Genomic DNA, 21,827 nt, shown 5'->3' on the forward strand with positions numbered 1-21,827 from the left:
TAAAGATAAAATTTTAGTCAAAGGGAAGTAGAATTTAGAATTTTGGAAAATTCTATCTATCCATATTTGGAAAAAATACAGTCTGTTTAGGAGAGAACAAGGGTGTGACCAAGTTATCCTTCGATAAAGGAGGTGCGTGCGGGTCGGCCCTCAAAGTGGAAGCCAGGTGCTATTGATCAAGGCAGTGGGAAGGCCTGGCTCTGTCTTGCAGGTGAGCAGCTCAGGTGTGATGCTGTTCCCGGGGTCGGGATGTCATACCCAGGCTATCCGCCTACAGGCTACCCACTTTTTCCTGGACATCCTCCTGCAGGTCAGGAATCATCCTTTCCCTGTCCCGGTCAGTGTCCTTATCCTAGTGGCTTTCCTCCCATGGGAGGAGGTGCTTACCCACAAAGGCCAAGTAGTGGCTACCCAGGAGCGGAGGCTACTCTGCACCTGGAGGTTATCCAGCCCCTGGGGGATATCCTGGTGCCCCACAGCCGGGGGATCTCCACCCTACCCTGGAGTTCCTTCAGCCCAAGGATTTGGAGTCCCACCAGGCGCTGCAGGCGTTTCTGGGTATCCACAGCCACCTTCACAGTCTTATGGTGTTGGTCCCACACAGGCCCCCACTGCCTGGTGGCCTGGAGGGAAGTATCCCGGAGGACAAGCTCCTTGCCCTAGTCAGCCTGCTGCGATGACTCAGGGCACTCAAGGAACAGTCGGAGCAGCTGCCGACTTCGATGCTATGAGAGATGCAGAAATTCTCATAAAGCAATGAAGGGTTTGGAGACAGACAAGCAAGCCATTGTGGAAGTCGTGGCCAACCGTTCCAATGGACAGAGGCAAAAAATTAAAGCAGCTCTTAAGACCATGGATGTCAAGGATTTAATCGAAGATCTGAAATCAGAGTTAAGGGGAAATATGGAAGAACTGATTCTTGCCCTGTTCATGCCTCCTGAATACTATGACGCCTGGAGTTTGCGGAATGCGATGCAGGGAGCAGGAACAATTGAGATTTTTGTGCACAAGAACAAATCAGAAAATCTGAGAAGTCATCAGATGTTATCAATCAGGATTTGGATGAAACCTTGAAAAGGACATTGGGTCAGATACATCAGGGCACTTTGAACATGTACTTGTATCTATGTGCCAGGGAAATCATGATGACAACCAGAGTGTAATCCACCCACTGGCTCAGGAAGATGCTCGAGGTCCCTTACCAAGCTGGTGAGGAAGACTTGGGACAGACGGAGCTTGCTTTAACATGATCGTTGCCACGAGAAGCCTCCCTCAGCGGAAGGCTACCATGGAGGCCTCTTCTAGGATGGCTAATGGAGATTTGTTAAGCAGTGTGGGCCGTGAGTTTTCCGGACACGTTGAAAGTGGTTTGAAGACCATCTTGCAGTGTGCCCTGAACCGCCCTGCCTTCTTGCTGAGAGGCTCTACTATTCTATGAAAGGTGCTGGCGCAGATGACTCCACCCTGCTCAGGACTGTGGTCACTCGAAGTGAGATTGATCTTATGCAGATGTCATATCAGAAGACCCTGGGCACAATGATCGCCAGTGACGTCAGTGGAGATTGTCGAAGGCCGCTTCTGCCCATTGTGGGCCAGTAGGAAGGATTCGGTGTTTTTACATGAATGAAGCTATTCATAGTTTATCCTCCAAAGCAGTGACTGAGCTGCAAGCAACAGTATCCGCCACCACCTAGCAAAAAGAGGTTTTCACTACGGACTATGTCAGGGTAATGTGCTTGGTCTGCACATGGTGTTGCCTTAATTCTAATTTTTTTTCACTATGTACAATCAGTATAAAGCCATATCACTATGATGTTGTAACATCACAATGTTTGTTAAGCTTCATTCTCACTAATCTTATTCTAATCAGGATGTCAAATTAAATAAAAATGAAAATAATCTCTTAAGAAAAAAAGACGGTGAGGAGATTAGTGAGCCATCTCAACAGAAGCCAAGACCTATTGCCCAAGACAATGGAAGAATGACCCCAAAGGCATTTCAGAGGTCACTGGGGCTGCCCCTGCCATCTCGAGCCCAGAGTGCCAGGGCCTGGGGGGAGAAATTATTTCAAATGTGGTGCTTCTGCCCAGCACTGCCTCGCACTGTGGGCTGCGCTCCCCACGCTCTGGGGCCGTGTTCCTGCCCCAGGTGTGGCTCTGGCAGGCTCCAGTGTGGTGTGTGCCAGGCCCAGCAAAGCCACGAGGCCAGAGCTGTCCAAAACCGTGCAGGCAAGCAAAGCTTGGGAGACTGAACTGCCACCAAAAAGGGTCCATAAGGCAGAATCTACCCATCGGTGGGCCTGGAGGGCAGAGCATCAAGTCAAAAAAGATTATTCTGGAACCGTAAGGCTTTGAACTTGCTTGGTAAATGTCACTCCTGTCATTTTCCCTATATTTTTCCCTTTTGGAATGGGAATGTCTATCATATGTCTGTTCCATCACTGTATGTCGGGTGCACATAATGTGTTTGATTTTACAGGTTCACAGCTGGAGAGCAATTTGCCTCAGAATGAATCGTACCTTAAGTCTCAACCATATTTTATTTAAATGATAATTAGATGGGACTTTGTTTTTTTTTCCAATGGTATGATACTTTTTATTTTTTTATTTCAGCATACTACGGGGATACAAATGTTTAGGTTACATATAATGCCTTTGCCCCGCCCGAGTCAGAGAGCTTCAAGCGTGTCCATCCCCCAAATGGTGTGCACCACACCCATTAGGTGTGAGTTTACCCATCCTCTTCTCCCCCCTCCCACCAATGAATGTTACTACTCTATGTCCACATAAGTGTCAATCAATTAATACCAATTTGATGATCAGTACATGTGGTGCTTGTTTCTCCATTCTTCTGATACTTCATTTACAAGAATGGTCTCCAGTTCCATCCAGGTTAATGTATGAGGTATTATTAGTTCAGCATTTTTTTTTGTGAGTGAGAAATACTCTGTGGTATACATATACCACATTGAATTAAGCCACTCATGTATTGATGGGCCCTTGGGTTGTTTCCACATCTTTGTGATTGTGAATTGTGCTGCTATAAACATTCAGGTACAGGTGTGTTTTTCATACAATGTTTCTTTTTCCTTTGGGCAAATACCCAGTATTGGGATTGCTGGATCAAATGGTAGGTCTACTTTCAGTACTTTGATGTATCTCCATACTACTTTCCGTAGAGGTTGTACCAGTTTGCTGTCCCACCAACAGTGTAGGAGTGTTCCTATCTCTCCACATCCACACCAGCATTTGTCGTTTGGGGACTTTTTGTAAAAGCCATTCTCATTGGAGTTAAGTGATATCTCATTCTGGTTTTGATTTGCATTTCCCTGATGATTAGGGATATTGAGCAGTTTTTCCTATGTTTCTTGGCCATTAGTCTATCTTCTTTTCAAAAGTTTCTGTTCATATCTTTTGCCTACTTTTTAATGGAATTGCTTCATTTTCTTCTTGCTGATTTGTTTCAATTCTTTGTAGATTCTAGTTATCAGCCTTTTATCAGATGTATACCAGGGAAATATTTTCTCCTGTTTTGTAGGTTGTCTATTCCATCTAATGATTGTTTCCATGGTTGTGCAGAAGCTTTTTAATTTGATCAGGTCCCATATATTTATTTTGTTGTTGCTGTGATTGTTTTGGGGGTCTTCTTCATAGATTCTTTGCCTAGGTTGATGTCTAAACTGTTTTTCCAACATTTTCTTCTACAGGTCATTCAATATGACATTTCCAATTTCTTTTTTTTTTTTAATTTTTTTTAATTTTGGCATATTATGGGGGTACAGATTTTAAGGTTTCAATAAATGCCCATTTCCCCCCCTCCCCCCAAAAGTCTGAGTCTCCATCATGACCATCCCCCAGATGGTGCACATCTCACTCATTATGTATGTATATACCCGCCCCCCTCCCACCTGCCCAATACCCTATTACTGTAGTACCTATGTGTCCACTTAGGTGCTACTCAGTTAATATCAGTTTGCTGGAGAATATATCTGGTGCTTGTTTTTCCATTCTTGGGATACTTCACTTAGTAGTATGGGTTCCAGCTCTAACCAGGAAAATATAAGATGTGCTATATCACCGTTGTTTCTTAGAGCTGAATAGTACTCCATGGTATACATATACCACATTTTATTAATCCATTCTTGGATTGATGGGCACTTGGGCTGTTTCCACAGCCTTGCAATTATGAATTGTGCTGCTATAAACATTCGAGTGCAGGTGTCTTTTTTGTAGAGTGTCACTGGATCATTTGGGTGACATTTCCAATTTCAAATCAAAAGACACCTGATGTGGTCTTTAGATTTCTCTTGTATCTCATTGGGCTTCTTTAGAATCAATATTTCGAATTCTTTGATATTTAAGGATTTCATTTTCATTAGTATCTACTGCTGGAGAATTATCGTGCTCCTTTGAGTGTGTCACAGCACCTTGCCTTTTTATTCTTCTTGTACCTTTACACTGATTTCTGTGCATCTGGAACAACAGTCACTTTTCCTCATTTTTGAATTTACTTTCATTCTGAGGAGACTTTTTTTTTGAAGAGGCACCTGTGATGTTGGTTGGGTAGGGCTGTTCGGCCCGACTTTGCAGCGCATGCAGTGGCAAAGACTCCATAGGATTTCCTTGGCTATAAATAGCCTTAGAGTTATATGTGGACTCTTCTGTATGTCAGGGTGAAGTTATTGGTGGTGGCTGTGGTGAAGTTGGGCTGGGGATCGGAATGCCTCGTGGGTCCTTCTTCAGATTCCGGTGGTAGTGGTGGTGGGCTGAGCATGTCTATCCTTGTGACCTGCGGCAGTGTACGCTGGCACCTGTGTTGGCAGATCCGAGCCAGCCAATTCTTGGGTCTCTTGATGGCTTTCTCACATGCCAGCTGTAGTGGCTGTGGACCAGACGGGTGAGTCAACTCCTGACCTCCTGGGCAGCTGAGGCTGTGTAGGCGGCGGTGTTAGCAACGGTTGTGAGAAGCTCTCGTGTCCCTGAGCGCCGAGCTCCTGCGTGAGGCATTATGGCCGTGGGCGGTGTGGGTCGCCTTCGGGCCAGCAGGTACTGCTTGCGTGTAAAAGCCAGCTGTGGTGGTAGCAGTGGCGTTTGTGCCCAAGCTCTCTTCCTGCAGAGGAGGGCTCCGGTGTCCCAGGTGGTGGATTGGGCTGTGGAAGGCCCAGGAGGCTGGATTCTGTGCTCTGTCTCAGCCGTGCGGCACATCAGGCCCCACCAGTGTCGATGGGGGTCACAGGGCAGACTTCAGGCCCTTGGCTAAACGCTTAGGTGAGGGGTGACCAAAGCTGCACTGAGGTCTTAGTGAGGGGAGGGAGTGGGGGCTCCCAGCAGCCACAAGTTTGGCCAGCAGGGGTGGGGCCTGCTTCCCTCTCGTGCTCCAGTCCCCACAGGGCTCTGTCCCCCATCCTGCCTGTGGCAGTGGATGGAGCTACTCAGTCAGTCACAGCAGATTGTATCTAATCCATAACACAGCCCCAGGCCATGGAAGATGCCACCTGGCTTAACACCCAGCCTCCGCAGCAACTGTTCTTTCCTTCAGGTCCTGGGGTGGTGGCCCGGTTCCAGCACCAGCGGCTGGAGCCCACGCGACAAGCCCACGAGACTTGTTTCTCAGTCCTGGTTGTAGGAACCCCTCCTTCGCTCAAGCCTCTGTTCCCGAAACCCCAGCCTAAATTTCTCTAACGCCAAAGACTGCTGTTGTTGCTAGAAGCAGGGACCACGCACAGCCTGTGAAGATCTAGGATCAGGAATGGTATCTCACGGTAGCTGGGTCGGGCTGGGGCAGGCGTGGGAGGCTTCCGGGAGCAGTTCCTTCGCGCAGTGTCCTGGCTGCTCCCTAAGTTAGATTTGGGGCTTGGGAGAATAAAGGTGGTCTCCCATGGCCTGGACTGTGTGATTCCCCAGTGGGAAAGTGAACCACAGAAAGACACACAGTGACCCTCTCCAGAAACGGGCCTTCCCTTCCCATTTTGGCCAGTCTTGGCCATGCAGGCTGCCTGGTTTCCTCCTCCTTCCCAGAACTTGGAGTTTCATTTGGCTTTTCTGTTGGACTCCTGTGTTCCTGCTTGGATAATATATTCAAAGTGTAATTTTCCATACACTATTTTGGTTGCTCTAAGTGGATGAGGAATGCTTCTAGTCAGCCATCTTGGGGAAAAAAGCCCGGCAATTTGTATAATTACTAAAGTACTCTGCATTTCTAAATACTGGCTCAATTGTTGAGTATCATGATAAATTGTGAACCCTTTTATAAAGGAAGAACAACAGGTATAATGGAGAGCTGGAACCCCCATTACAATACCTCAGTTTCCATTTTAATGGCAGGTAGTGTCGGATATCAATGGCTAGACTATTTCAGTGGTTCCAGGACCATCTCACTGGGTGACTTGGGCCCATCTTAGTCAGTCAAATGAACTTCCTTTACCCTGTTTTGCTTCTAGCAGATGACTGGGAGGACACACCCTGGAAATAGCAGCTCTCTGTCCCTCACATCACTGGGACCAAGGAGAGGATGTCGCTGCCTACACTGATACAAGCCTGAGCTGGTGGCCCCTTGTGTTGAGCAGGGTCCAGGGACCCAGGGGTCTTTCAGAATAGCTGGCAACTCTCTGGTTTTGACCAGAATTTTCTTCTCAAATGTCGTAGCAGCACCCTTGTTTCTTCTCTCACTGCAGAGTTTTGTGAGGCTCAGTGTGGTAGCCACTAGGCACAGGTAGCGATTTAACTTTAATTTCAAATAAATCGAAATGAAATAAAATAAAAAATTCAGAGCTCTCATCACGGGTCACATGTCAAGGGCGCGATAGCCACATGTGGCCAGTGGTGGTCGCCATGTTGGATGGCACAGAGCAATCCCGTCCCTGCAGAAAGTGCTGCTCGCGCCGCCGGGTGACAAGGTGGGCAGGTCCCTTGCACAAGCAAGTTTGAAAAACTCCTCCCCTCACTTCCTCTCTGATCCTCTTTCTCAATATCCTGGCGCAGAATTGCAGGCAAAATCAGAGGAGGGTACAGGACCCAGACCTTTCAGGTAAGGGAGTCGGAGCATGGCGGGGGGAATGTGTGATTTCGTGGGGAGGAGACCTCCCCCCTGGGGTCTATATCTCAAGCCTGGCAAACTTGCTTTCAGAATAGATTTCTTGCTGTTTCATGTTTCCTGTCTTTGTTGATTTTAGGTTGTAAGCTGTTATGAAGGCTGAAGCCTACAAATTAATGCCTCTTTCAGGGGTGGCTGCTCAGAGGATACTTGTTTTACAAATAAATGACGCCTTTCACTGGTTATACATTTTATAAGTAATCTTTGATACTTTCGGGAATAAAGTTGAGTGAGCAAGCAGAAGTGGCTCTGGGGGAGCTCACGGGGAGAAGAGCATCGGGACATGTAGGGGTCTCTGGTCGGCACGCAGCCCCCCCGGGCCTGCACATGGTTCAGGACTGGAGGCCTGTGGCCTGAGGCTTTGTTACTAGGGACGCTGCCTCTTCAGGGGCAGTCCCTCCGTGGGTTTACCCGGAGGTGAGCTCCCCTTTAGGAGACAGGAGGAGGGAGATGCAACCCTGTGTGACTCTGTATGGTTCAGAAAAATCTGAGGACTGAGGCAGAGGGAGCAGAAATCAGCCACCTACAGAAGCACAGTCTCCTGGTTTTGCATCTGGGTTACGATCAAAAGAGCGGCATTAAAGAGCCCAGGTGCTGGAAGCAGGACACTAACAAACACCCAGAGACTCTTTGTTTTCTTGTTGCTGGTATCCTATCCCCTTTCTTAACACCAGCCACCAAAGCTGGTCTTTAAAATTTCTATGATTTCTCTTCCCCGTTTATGAGAAGCTGCTTCCTACTCTTTATTCTAAAGGATAAAGAAAAAAACCCTTCTTTCAAAAGAAGTGTCCGGCTTTTGACAATGTTTCATACTGATATTTGATGGCTTCCTATCCGGTGACTCCATCTTTAAAAAAAACTTCCATTTTCTGCCTGTCTCGATCAAAGTCTACCCAGTAAGAGTTCTTTTCAAATGTCTTTCTCCATTGCAAGATGTCTGTAGGTAGCAGTGAAGGAAAACATTAAAAAGAAATTAGTGCTGTGCTTCTATGACATTAAGTATTAATCAACAAGGACAGGATCGTCATTTTCACAGATTCGACGTGGGCTGGACATAGTGATGAATCAGAGAAAGGCGAGAAGTGGGGAGAGTATCAATTTATGTATTTAACAAATATTTGCTGAGATCCATCCATCATCCAGTATTGCGCTTGTCCCCAGGGAATAAAGGGAAACATAAGACGCGTACGGCCCTCCCGTCAAATGCTTATAATCTAAGAGGAGACAGTAAAAATCAGACAGATGACTTTCTGTTGTAGTGTCTATTCTGAAAGAAATCCCTGGGGTGCAATAAGAGCACATCATAGCAGACCCCGTCAGAGGGGTGGTGGTGGGTGGGGAGAGGTTGGAGAGGACATTCCTGGAGAGCCGAGGCCTGCGGGCCAGGCAGGAATGAGCCGGATTGCAGTTGGAATGCTCCTCCAGGGAGTGGGAAAAGTACTACAAGGGCCTCGAAGGAGGAAGAGGCCGAGAGGATTCTGAGGACATTGAGGAGACCTGTGCGGCTCACGCCTCCTGAGAGAGAAGGCAGTTGAGTGCACAGGGCCTTATAGCCCATTTCAAGGATGTAACCTGTTTTCAAGAAGCAAGAGTAAGCCACTAGGGAATTTGAACAAGAAAAAAAAATCAAATTTTAGTTTTAAAATAACATCTGATTATAGAGTAGGAAAGGGATTGGAGGGGAGATCGTCAGTTAGGAGCCTGCTGCATGGCAAACAACTGACAGTGGATTGTGTTAGCACGAAGATGGAGAGAAAGAGGTGATTTTGAGGTTTTGGGAAGTAGAATCAGTAGGATTTGGTGATGGGCTGACAAGAGAGTGAGGGAAGGAGGGTTGTGGGCCACCCCAGGGTCCTGCAGGAGCCACTGGCTGAACGGGCTGACGGGGGCGGAGCAGGCCGGGGTGGAGGTCCGGCCCGGCTGTGGGCAGGTGCTGGTGGAGACACCCATGAATCGCCAGATGAGGTTGAATGGGACATAAAAGTTTGGAGCTTGATGAGGGTGTAGCCTACAGACTAAGTCTAAAAGGCATCAAAGCAATGAATGGTTAGAGAGGGGGAAGGAGCCAGAAGTAGTGCTGAGAAAGTACCAGAAGCATTTATGGTTGTGTACAGAAAAAGAAAACAACCTGAAAACGAGGCTGAAAACGGAGAGTTGAGAAGAGTTGAAGGAAATTGGGCAGGAGAAATCAAAGTAACAAGTTTCTGGTGAAAATGAGTTGGCTACAGAGCAGGGGTCCTCAAACTTTTTAAACAGGGGGCCAGTTCACTGTCCCTCAGACCGTTGGAGAGTGCGCACTGTGGGCCCGGGACGAGTCGGCTGCTAAGCAGGACAGGCAGTGGCGGCAAAAACACCTGGCGGGTGGGATAAATGTCCTAGGTGGGCGGCATGTGGCCCAGGGGCCGTAGTTTGAGGACGCCTGGCTACAGGGGGTCAGGGATTCCAGGTGTTGTCCGTTTTCCTAAATGACATAATTACGTTTCTTGATCTGCAGGAGTTCCAACCACGATGGCAACCCAATACCACGGCACGAGCTCTAGCCCCGGAGGACACCCAGCAAACAGCCACGGTGAGAGGGTGCCCAGGCTCCCTGGGCCAGGCTGTAGGGAGGACAGCAGAGCCAGGGGGTCCTCCCGCCTTGCCACCCTGTCCCCATCTGAGCAAAAGAAAACTACTTCCAACCTCCTTTCTCACTTTCTCTTCGTTTGCCCTGCTCTTTTAGTTCTCTTGACCCTTTGCACTTTCTCCTCATGATGTGGCCACAGCGGCTAAGTGGAAGAGAGACTAAAACATCCTCTGTTCTAGCCTGAGCTTGGCAGTTTTCCCCTCCTGGTTCCTACAATGTTGACTCACCACAACAGCTGGCTGTAGCCTCTCTGGTTGCTTTTCTGCACCTCTTCAGCCTGGCGGAGGACTGGGAAAGAGGAATGAGGGAAAAATTGATTCTTCCTCAAGGTCCCTAATTTCCCAGCCCCTGGTGGTCTAGAACCAACAAATTAAACTGGCTGACATGCTGGGTGTATCACAGGGCCTTCCCTTTCCCCACTTAGCCATGGAAATTGACTGTGTCAGCTGAGCTTTGGCTAGTTTAGCAAACTACCCTACAATTTAGTGGCTTAAAACATCAACCCTTTAGTTAGCAGGTCAGCCGGGCAGTTCTTGGGTCTGGACCAGCTCGGCTCGTCTCGGGCACTCACTTGGGCTTCTGTGGTCAGCTAGGGGTTCGTCCTGACAGCCTCGCAGACAGGTGTGGCAGTGAGCAGCCCTCAGGCCAGGGTGACAGGGGTCGTCACGAAGTAGGCCAGTCCAGGCTTCTTCAGCAGGCAGCTGCAGGAAGAGCAGGAAGAGAGGACCAGCCACAATGCACGAGCACTGTTGAGCCTCTGCTTGCCTCGTGCTTTCTACTGGCCTGTTGTCCAAAGCAAGCTGCACGGCCAGCCCAGATTCAAGGGCTGAATAGACAGCGTCCTCGTGGGAGGAACTGCAGATCCACATCCCAAAGAGGCACGCGTACAGGGAAAGGGAATACTTTGTGGCTACATTTGCCATCTCCTCCAGGGTTTGCTACCCACATGCTATCAACATGACCACACTGTTGCAGTGGAGCTGGCCTTTGGCGCCTTTTCATTTTACTTCCTATTCCTCCCTGTATGGCTAACCAACACCCTCGGGATGTGCTTAGCAGGGAATTTCCCAGTGTGTTGTGCAAACTAATAATGTAACTACCAGCCCACAGTTTTCTTTAGGTAATCTTAGCCTTCCTGTTGTGAGGCATATAACTTTTGGAAATATACTTCTTTTATCCTAAGATTCTGGATATCGTACCTGGGTAACTCTGCCTTAAGGATCATCATGGGTTGTATTAATATAATTCACCCCCCTGACTCCTTAATGAGGACAGCAAACACTCCATTTTCAATACAAATTAGAAATATAAATCTCTCCTGCAGATGCCCGCAAATCTTGTGTTACTTCCTGCACCTTATTAGGAGCAGGTGTCAGCAGAAGCTCACAGTTCTCTCTCTCTCTCTTTTTATTTAAGGATATTATGGGGGTACACACATTTTGGTTAATGCAATGCCTCTGCCTTGCCCAAGCCAGGGCTACAAGCCTGCCCTTCCCCCATGCAGTGCACTCCGCATTAGTTGTGAGTTTATCCCTCTCATCCCCCCACCTGACAGGCACCCAGTGAATATTATTACTATGTGAGCACCTTAGTGTTGATCAGTTAGTACCAATTTGATGGCAAGTATATGTGGCAGAATAATGGCCAGCAAACATATAAAAAAGTACTCAACATCTCTAATCATCAGGGAAATGCAAGTCAAAACCACAATGAGACAGCACCTAATTCCAGTGAGAATGGCCTTTATCAAAAAGTCCCAAAACAACAAATGCTGGTGTGGATGTGGAGAGTTATGAACACTCTTACACTGCTGGTGGGACTGCAAATTAGTACAACCCCTGTGAAAAGCAATTTGGAGATACCTCAAAGAGCTAAAAATAGAAATACCATTTGATCCAGCAATCCCACTACTAGGCATCTATCCAAAGGAAAAAAAAGACATTCTATAATAAAGACATCTGCATTCAAATGTTTATAGCAGCACAATTCAAATTGCAAAGATGTGGAAACAACTGAAGTGCCCACCAATACATGAGTGGATTAATGAAATGGGGTATATGAATACCGTGGGGTTCTACTCAACTACCAAAACCAATGGTGAGCTAGCACCTCTTACATTATCCTGGAAAGAGCTTGAGCCCACCCTTCGAAGTCAGATATCACAAGAATAAAAATCACAGTTCTCTTTTGAAACCATTTTATTTCCTCTTCTGTGGGCTACCTAGCTACGAAAGAGCAGAGTAAGAACCGCAAGGGAATCTGAAGATAGGAAGTTAAGGGACGGGCCGGTTGCCCCAGTACTGCACGGTGCACGACAGGCCCAGAGGGCTTTCTGCAGACTTCCTGTGAGTGCAGCAGTAACCGTGGTAATCCCACAGCCAGCAGCAGAGAAGGGCACTGGGGTGCGGGGTCAAGGTAGTGGAGACTATAGCAGGCAGATTCTAACAGTGTGGCTTATGTTTCCTTGATGTTCCAGAGCTTGGAAGCCAACTGAGAATTGTCTTAGTGGGTAGAACTGGAGCAGGAAAAAGTGCAACGGGCAACAGCATCCTTGGAGAGAAAGTGTTTAATTCTGGCATCGCAGCAAAATCCATTACCAAGACCTGTGAGAAAAGGAGCGGCAGGTGGGAGGAAACAGAACTTGTGGTGGTTGACACACCTGGCATTTTTGACACCGAGACGCCGGATGAGGACATAAGCAAGGAGATTGTCCGCTGCATCCTCCTGACCTCCCCAGGGCCCCATGCCCTGCTCCTGGTGGTCCCACTGGGCCGTTACACTGAGGAAGAGCATGAGGCCACACAGAAGATCCTGAAAATGTTTGGAGACAGGGCTAGAAAATTCATGACTCTCTTATTCACCCGGAAAGATGACTTGGGTGATATCAGTTTTCATGATTACTTACAGGAAGCTCCAAAGGGCATTCAAGAGTTGCTGAGCACGTTTGGTGGTCGCTACTGTGTGTTCAACAACAGGGCAACAGGCGCTGAGCAGGAGGCCCAGAGGGCGCAGCTGCTGGCCCTGCTGCAGCGCATGGGGAGGGAGAATGGGGGAGGGTGCTACACTAATAAGCTGTACGGAAGGGCTGAGCAGGAGATTCAGAAGCAAATCCAAGTTTTGCAAGAAAAATACAGAGCAGAGCTGGAGAGGGAGAAAGCACAGATAAGAGAGGAATATGAAAGCATAATCAGAAACCTGAGAGATAAACTGGAGCAGGAAAAGAGAAAGGCAAACATGGAGAGGCAATTAGCAGAAAGGGAGGATTTCTATGCTGCCAGGCAGCAAGCTGCCAGAAGGGAAGTTGAAGGTCAGAAAGATATAATTGAATTCATCTTTAATTTGTTAAACGTTGCTTACCATATTTTCTCACGAATTTTTTTGGAAGATTAAAGCCGAAGAAAATCTGTCCGTATTTTCTGCATATTCTCTGGTGACCTTGCCCCATAGTATTCATTTTTCCAAGTCAGGGTGCTCTAGTTTCTGTCTCTCAGGCTCTCGGGACAAAGGAGTGCAGGGAAGGTCACCATTGGCAATTGGTAGATGACTGACTGACTTAACAGCAGAGGGACAAATCCCCAATTTGTGCAACTCCAGAGCAGGAAGTTCTGGTGCTTGCTCCCTTGTGAATTCTTCCTCAGACTCACAGAGAAAAGGGATGTAGGAGACCAAAGATCACCACAAGCTATATCTTTTTATCCTTAGTAAAATTTCTCTTCTAGATTCTTTCTAGATCAGCAGATAATCTCTCCCTGTAATTCTACTCATATTTGCCTTTAGGAACATAGTGATAATCTTACCTGCATGGTTTGTTAGAGAGATCAATTCTTTGTTTGCATTAGGTGAACCCATAGATGGAGATGCTTGTAGAATTGTTTCTAGATAAATGTCAATTTGTTTAATTACATTTTCACATAAGGACTCAAATTGTTTCTTATCATCTGCTCTTTGAAGAAGAAAGAATTGTCCGGAAAATAGATTTCTCCAAATTCAACTAAATAATAATCTCCAAATACCAGAAACAATAAAAGAGCAATTCAAGAGATAAGAGAACAATGTTTTTTTTATACTAGTTCATAAACTATACACTTTTATTATATTATGGATACAAGATCACTGACTCATTAACAGAACATAGAAAAATAAGCAATGATAACTAAATTCAATCAACTTTAATATTTTGCTAATTTTAATCATACAAACCTAATAGTTTTACATGTATTTTAAAATCTTGTTATGATGAAGGCCTATCCATCAAAGCAGAAGTGAACATATTTCAGTCAAGTTTCTGAGCTCTTTTGATGTATAGAATATGGTCTTCATTTGTACTCCTGCCGCATGCCCAATATAGGAAGCGTGTAATAAATATTTGTTGAATAAATGCTTATTTGTAACATGAATAGTGCATTGTAATTTATATATGGCTATGAATTTCTTTTTGTGGACAATAAATTCTTATTTTCTTTTCAGCATATTATGGGGATACAGATTTTAAGGTTTCAATAAATGCCATTCCCCCCTCCCCCCACAAGTCTGAGTCTCCAGCATGACCATCCCCCAGATGGTGCACATCTCACTCATTATATATGTATATACCCGCGCCCCTCCCACCTGCCCAATACCTTATTACTGTAGTACCTATGTGTCCACTTAGGTGCTGCTCAGTTAATACCAATTTGCTGGTGAATGTATGTGGTGCTTGTTTTTCCATTCTTGGGATACTTCACTTAATAGTATGGGTTCCAGCTCTAACCAAGAAAATATAAGATGTGCTATATCACCGTTTTTTCTTAGAGCTGAATTGTACTCCATGGTATACATATACCACATTTTATTAATCCATTCTTGGATTGATGGGCACTTGGGCTGTTTCCACAGCCTTGCAATTATGAATTGTGCTGCTATAAACATTCGAGTGCAGGTGTCTTTTTTGTAGAGTGTCATTGGATCTTTTGGGTAGATGCCCAGTAATGGGATTGCTGGATCAAATGGTAGATTCACTTGTATCACTTTAAGGTATCTCCATATTGCTTTCCACAGAGGTTGAACTAGTTTGCAGTCCCACCAGAGAACAATGTTTGATATATTCAGTTGTATCTGTAGAAACTCTTTGACCAACCTCAATTTAACCCATTTGATAAATAATAAGTTCTCTCCTTTTCTTGAGAAAGAAATCTATGGTTGCAACCCCACCTCCCTCACCTTGAGTACTTACTGCTTAGCAGGTCATCTGCACAATTCTGCCTCATTCAGTTGAATGTTTGCTTACTGTTATTATAATAAAAACTTTCAGTTTTCTCATATTTGTGCCAAACTAGAATATGTTTTGTCCTGGAAAATACCACTAATAATTCTAATAATACAGGGATGAATTTCACTTTTTGTTATAAGTTCAAGGTGATTTTGGAGTTAGACTTGGTCTACCTTCATATATTCCCTTCTCTTTTTCCCTAGAAGATTTGAACCACATTCTCAGCCCATCCGCCAGTCAAAGACCACAACTTCCTTAGCTCTTCATTATGTGCTGAATAAATGCTTATTTATAACATGAATAGTGCATTGTAATTCTTATTCTGCCGTCCTGAAATAGGCTTTTCCATGCCCTAAGCCATTTTGCCAACAATAGGAAATACACCTTTTCCTTATTTCCCTAGAGCGCAAAGGGGTTGAGGCTGTACATTTAACAAAAGTTAGCAAAGGCTCAAGGATAAGAGAAGCAACACACAAAGAAGCGCATGATTCCTTAGATAAGGTCACCTGGAGTAACACATCTTCTGTCTCACTCTGCGAACACAGGTGCACTTTGTGTCTACCGTTTTCATCACTGGAGTTTTAGCCAAAATTCTGAGGCATGAAATTTAACATCCTGTTGTATTACAACCTTCTGTGAGCAAATATTTGAACAAAAAGCTACATATACTTCCCCAAAGAAAGTAAATTCAGGTTTAATATGAAGCAAAGTCTTTCACAGCAGTGGTTATTTTCGGTGTAACACACTCAATTATTCTTACCCTTGCATTCGGGGTAACCCTGCAGATGAGGCAAAGAAAAAGACTGTGCCCCTGAGAAGCAGTGAGGAGCAGAGGAGCCCACGTGAAAAACCCTGAGAAAATCGCTGCCTCTTTGCCTCCCGGGGAAGAAGGAAGACAGAGGTTCTTGGCCAATAAGGATAATGGGGCATGTTCCCTTCTCTCAGGAGTTCTGGGAGTTTGTACCTATCCACGCAGTCATTGACACTCATTAACTGCTTGTATTTCATAATTGATTGTAGACCGGACATTGAGAATCTAGAGATGAGTACAAGAAAGTCGCTTCTGAGACTGGCTTTGTTCACCCCAGAACAATGCTTTGGAGAATCATTTGAGTGGTGTGTGTCAATAGCCTTTTTCTTTTTATTGCCGAGTAGTGTCTCACCATACAGATGTTCCGCAGTTTGTCGTCACTCCTTCTCTCCTTATTCTTGTGCACCTAATTGATTTCTGTTTGGTTGCATTGGCTAATACCTCTGTTATCATGTTGAGTAGTGGTGTGGAGCTGGGGGGCATGCTTGCCTGGCTCTTGGCAATGCCTGTAGTGTTTCCCAATTAATTGAGTAAGGTTCTAAGGTTCGGGGTGACAGTAGCATCACTGCTTTGCTTGTGTTCCTCTTAAAGATGGAAAGCTCAGATCTTTAATTCTAGAACTTTCTTCTTTCCTAACATAAGGGTGTGAAGCTATAAAAATTTCTCTCTATGTATGTTTGTCCACATTTTTATTTGGAGAGGTGGTAAGAGAAATTATGAGTTCAGTTATGGAAGTTTTGCTGGAAAATCAGGAAAAATACTAAAACATTTAAATGTTTACCAAACATGAAAGACCTTCCATTAAGGCATTGGCTTTTTGGTTTTTTTTTTGAGACAGAGTCTCACTCTGTTGCCCAGGCTAGAGTGAGTGCCATGGCGTCAGCCTAGCTCACAGCAACCTCAAACTCCTGGGCTCAAGCAATCCTCCTGCCTCAGCCTCCCGAGTAGCTGGGACTACAGGCATGCGCCACCATGCCTGGCTAATTTTTTCTATAAATACTAGTTGGTCAATTAATTTCTTTCTATTTATAGTAGAGACAAGGTCTCGCTCTTGCTCAAGCTGGTTTCAAACTCCTGACCTCAAGCAATCCACCTGCCTCAGCCTCCCAGAGTGCTAGGATGACAGGCGTGAGCCACCGCGCCCGGCCTGAAAGAAATACTTTTTGAGTTTCACTATCAACTCAGCTGGTGGCTGCTGTCCCCAGCAATTGAGAGGCCAGGACAAAAGAGCACCAGCAGAGGGTCCACCTGCCTGGGTCCCCTCAGTGCTATGTCACTGTCAGGGCCCAGCAGGGGTGGATGGCAGGCACAGCGTCAAGGACACTGCCACCATGTGAAAGTTTAAGAGCTTTTAGTACTTACAGACCCTGAGGAACGGTTTGTCTTAAAGTGTTTCCAAATTTATGGGAGACACTGTAAATTCAGAACAAAATGTGAGTTAGTGGCATAGATGTGTTTAAATCTTTTACACATGTCAAATAAGAATCTTACGCAGATACGGGACACAAATCCCTCATGGTGTAAGCAGGCTCACGTTCATGTGCCATGTCCCAGGGTTACTGGAACACACTCCATCCCATGTCTGGAACCTGTCATTATGTTGCCTTGATTCTTTCCAAAGAGCATTTCTTCTTCCTCCACCTATACAGAGGATTTGATTAGGAAAACCGAAGCCCACCTGGGTATTGAAAGTAGGGTGCGCTTTCAGTCCAGGGAATTAGAGGCTGGTGCACCCCTTGCAAGGCTGGGGAGGCAGAGGTCCGGGAAGCTCCATGATGCGCAGAGATTTGTGGTGTCACGCACCCATTTGCTGTGGCATGTGCCTGTGGGACACCCATTGTCTCCCTGCTGTTGATGCCAGAGAATGGCCCTCCTCCTTTCCCATCCACCATCCAAATCTCGCGTGATTCCCTCTTGTTGCCCAACTCTCACCTGGACCATACTGGGAAAGGGATGAGGAAAAACAGCATTCCAGGCTCCTTTCCTGTGATTCAGAGAATGCAGGAGAACCAGGGCTGCCACGGCCGCGACAGGAGATCCAGCCCAGTTGAATAATTCATCTAAAAGCATTCAGCGTCTCTCTGACTTCTTGGTGGAAGCATTTCCTGTCCCATCCAAGACACTTACACTATTTCATGCTGGGTGTATTCAGAACAAAGTAGTTTTAAGCTTGTATTTTACGTATTTATTGTCTGTCTCCCCCAGCAGCAGCTGACAGAGAACACTTCCTTGTTCACCATTGGATTCCAAGTTCCTGGAGTACGTGAAGCACCCGCTCAATACTCTTTTACCCACTTGGCAGTTGCACATCACCCTCCCCCTTGGAGATTTGGAGGAACTTTGCTCAAGCTGCATGTCTGCTGCAGACTAGAGTTCAAAATCCTCCTTGCTCTTGCTGGGAGGCTTCTGGGCTCCCTTCCTCATGCATGTGCCTCTGTTCTCTGTCTGCCTTATCCCATTTCGTGGGGACTTGCAGGTCAGTCCCCTGCCTGGTTTCCACCATCACGACACATGCTCAGCGTTTTGTAGGCTTTAGCAACTTTCCTGGAAATTGTGAGTCACGGGGAAGGGTCCCACAGGCAGCCCTGGGCATTCCCATACCGAGCTCACTCCCATCCCCCTGGCTTGGAAAGAGGAACTTCTTATCCTTCCACACCCAGGAGGGAGCAGCTCTGGGGTTGCTTAATACATTTTCTCCTTATCAGGCCTGGCCGTGACCAATCAATTTCAGGATGTTAGGGAGAGCCTGATACACACTGGACCACTTCCTACTATTATTTTTACTTTTGAAAAACAGGAAACAGACTGTTCCGTCTCTTTCTCTTTTGGCCTGTGGGGGTGACCAGACATGACTGACAGTTTCGCTTTCTCATTCCAATCTATTGGCACCAATGAGGGACTGTTTCTGGGAATTCCACCTGGGTTTTACTCTGTGGGTCAATCTTCTCCACGCTCACTGTTTAGAAGAAGAGGCTGACAAATCCAGTGTCTCAGAAAGAAATATCTAATAAGGACATAAGAGCATCAGACATGTCTCAGGCGGCTGTAAGATGATGGATCCCGCACCCCAAGGCACCCCAAGGATCCCCGTGCTATATAAAGCACCCTTTATATAGCAAGCTTTTAGCGTAAAGCATGTGCAGCTGGTCACGTCTCAGACTTTCTTGCCAACGGACTCGAGACCATCGGGGAAGTTAGATAAGCAGATGTTGGGGGGTTATCTATGCTCCAGGCATCTTTTAGAGACCTTGCTGCAGAATACTTTGTGTGAAAGGATCAACCATGGGTCATTAAGACGGTTTCACTTCAAGATAGTGTCACTTTTGCCATGCAATGGCTGTGTTCCTACAGGAGCACATTCCTGCCTTTTGAGGATATTTTCTGAAAGAGCCAGTTGATGCTTCCACTTAAATAGCCTTAGCCGGAACAGAGTCATGGCCATACCTAGTGCAAGAAAGGCAGGGAATATACATGTTACTCTGGGCGGCTGTATGTTTGGCTATTGTGGAAGAGATCTATTACTAAGAAAGCAGAAAAAATGAACAGTGTGGAAAAATAACAGTCTCTACATTCCACAAGCATTGAAGTGCTCATTCAGACAATGATACATAGAGGATTTGTGTTTTTCAAAACATTAATGAGATAGAGAAATTTTAATGATAGTAGGTTATTATTAAATATCAAACGTCCGATCTCCCTAAGTACTAAGTTTGACAGTTGATGTCTCTGACATTTCACTTTGACACTTCTTGTTTTATTTTTATTGTGAAGGTACATCCTCATTCTTTCAAACACATGGTTTGGCTTGTGATTATCTTTGAAAAAAATTTTAGAGCAATTTTTGCAAAACCATGGATAAGTAAAAAATTGTGTTATTTTTTAAATCTGAGTTCTGTCATGTAACCAATGAACTAACGCAATGCAGACAGCTCAAAATATCCATGAAGTGTTTGGGAAGGATGTGGCTAATGAACACACAGTATGTCAATAGTTTGAAAAGTTCTGTTCTGGTGAGTTTAACACTGAAAATGAGCCACATGGATGATAATGATGAGCTGAAAGCTGTAGTGGAAGTGAATCCATCTTAACCTAGGCATGAATTAGCAGCAAGGTTTGGCATTACAGTTCCAACAATATTGGACTATTTAAAACAAATCCACGGCCGGGCGCTGTGGCTCACGCCTGTAATCCTAGCTCTTGGGAGGCCGAGGCGGGCGGATTGCTCAAGGTCAGGAGTTCAAAACCAGCCTGAGCAAGAGCGAGACCCCGTCTCTACTATAAATAGAAAGAAATTAATTGGCCAACTGATATATATATATATATATATAAAAAATTAGCCGGGCATGGTGGCGCATGCCTGTAGTCCCAGCTACTCGGGAGGCTGAGGCAGCAGGATCACTGGAGCCCAGGAGTGTGAGGTTGCTGTGAGCTAGGCTGACGCCACGGCACTCACTCTACCCTGGGCAACAAAGCGAGACTCTGTCTCAAAAAAAAAAATAAATAAAAATAAAATAAATAAAATAAAAAAACCAAATCCACAAGGTAAAGAAGCTGGATAGATGGGTACCGCATGAATTGAACCAGTGTCAGAAGAGAAATCGTCTTGAAGCTCGCCTTTCTTTGCTATCATGACATAAAGGCGAACCATTTCTACACCGTATTGTTATGTGTGATGAAAAATGGATTCTTTTTGACAATTCCAAGTGTACAGCACAATGGTTGGATAAAGATGAAGTGCCAAACACAGTCCAAAACTAAATGTTCATCAGAAAAAGCTGCTGGTGTCTGTTTGGTGGTCCAGTGCTGGTATTATCCACTACAGCTTCACGAAACCTGGTCAATTCAGTACAGCAGATGTCTGCTGCAACCAAGTGGATGAAATGATGAGGATGCTGTGATTAAGCAGCCGAGATTAGTCTTTAGTCAATCGAGACAGGCCAATCTTCTTGCAAGACAACACTTGACCACGTGTCACACAAACAACACTGTTCAAACTCCAGAGGCTGGACTTGGAAACTCTCTGTCATCCACTGTATTCGCCAGACCTTGCACCACCTGACTGCCACTTCTTCCAGGCGTTGGACCACTGCTTGCAAAGAAAAATTTTCCTTGCACTGCTTGCAAGGAAAAATATTCAATTCTCAAGAAGCTGTGGAAAAGGCTTTTCACAATTTCATTGCCACTTGCTCTGCAGGCTTCTTTGCTGCTGGCATATACAAGCATAAGATGGCAACACTGTGCCAGTAGCTTAGGCACATACTTTGATTAATTGTACTCTTTTTTGATTGAGATATAATAAACTGAACTTTTGATTCGAATTCAGACATTTCATATTTAATGACCTAATGTTTTAAAATTCCTCTTGAGATACTAGTTACATTTGTAGGAAAAAAAATGCATGAAAAAAGCTTGTGGAAATGAGTTGCCTGAGTCAGTGGCTTACTGTGGAAGAATCTGAAATTCACTGGAAGCAGGCTGCATGGCAAAATTAAACAAAGACTACGTTTAGGACATAAGGAGAAATGTGAAATTTTTATTTTCTATGTGTTTTCTCACCTCTCCTGGCTCTCCTCTTCCCATTACATCTAGGGAAAAACATAACTAAATGTATACTTCTACTAAATGTCACACTAAATGTTTAATCTTGTTTAAATCAGTCTAATCTGATCTGCTAAGCAGTCAGGTTAGGTACTGTTTAGGTCCTTTGTTTAGGTGACTTAGATAGACACCCCTCAACTATCCTGTCTCTCCCACACTGAGTTTGTTTGGAAAGATGGGGTCTCCACGCCTCAACCTCTGACTCCTCTGCTTGGGAGATGCTCCTTATCTGCTGTGTCTATGAACTCCTGCTCACCCCTAACAAGCAGGCCACAGCCGATGAACCAAGAGTAAATCTCTCGATGTGGGCAATGTCTTTTCAGGTCTGTGGTTGAACTCACCACAACTTCACTCCTACTGGTCTAAAATTCTGATGGCATCTGGCAGTGGCTCTCCCTCAGCCCTGGAATGTCACTTACAGGAGGCTACATGTAAGAGAAACCTCACTACAG

The 21,827-nt window shown here is 45.5% G+C and overlaps 1 protein-coding gene and 1 pseudogene across 1 annotated transcript; both read left to right on the forward strand.

Annotated features, from left to right (window-relative positions):
- Positions 1–249: 249 nt before the first annotated feature.
- Positions 250–1,623, forward strand: LOC105883131 (annexin A7 pseudogene; annotated as a pseudogene).
- A 5,225-nt stretch (positions 1,624–6,848) lies between these two features.
- On the forward strand, positions 6,849–14,115 carry GIMAP4 (GTPase, IMAP family member 4). Its single transcript, XM_012786137.3, has 3 exons — positions 6,849–7,026; positions 9,587–9,661; positions 12,195–14,115. The coding sequence occupies exons 2-3, from the start codon at positions 9,601–9,603 to the stop codon at positions 13,106–13,108; spliced, it is 975 nt and encodes a 324-aa protein (XP_012641591.1). The 5' UTR covers positions 6,849–7,026; positions 9,587–9,600; the 3' UTR covers positions 13,109–14,115.
- The last annotated feature ends 7,712 nt before the right edge of the window (positions 14,116–21,827 follow it).

The sequence above is a fragment of the Microcebus murinus genome, chromosome 9 (assembly GCF_040939455.1).
Source record: "Microcebus murinus isolate Inina chromosome 9, M.murinus_Inina_mat1.0, whole genome shotgun sequence".
Classification (NCBI taxonomy): domain Eukaryota; kingdom Metazoa; phylum Chordata; class Mammalia; order Primates; family Cheirogaleidae; genus Microcebus; species Microcebus murinus.

Bases quoted from the DNA above. Each gene is read 5' to 3' on its own strand.
- GIMAP4 (XM_012786137.3), top strand. From the start codon at position 9,601: ATGGCAACCCAATACCACGGCACGAGCTCTAGCCCCGGAGGACACCCA. The intron at 9,662-12,194 runs GTGAGAGGGTGC...TTGATGTTCCAG, and splicing joins ACACCCAGCAAACAGCCACG to AGCTTGGAAGCCAACTGAGA.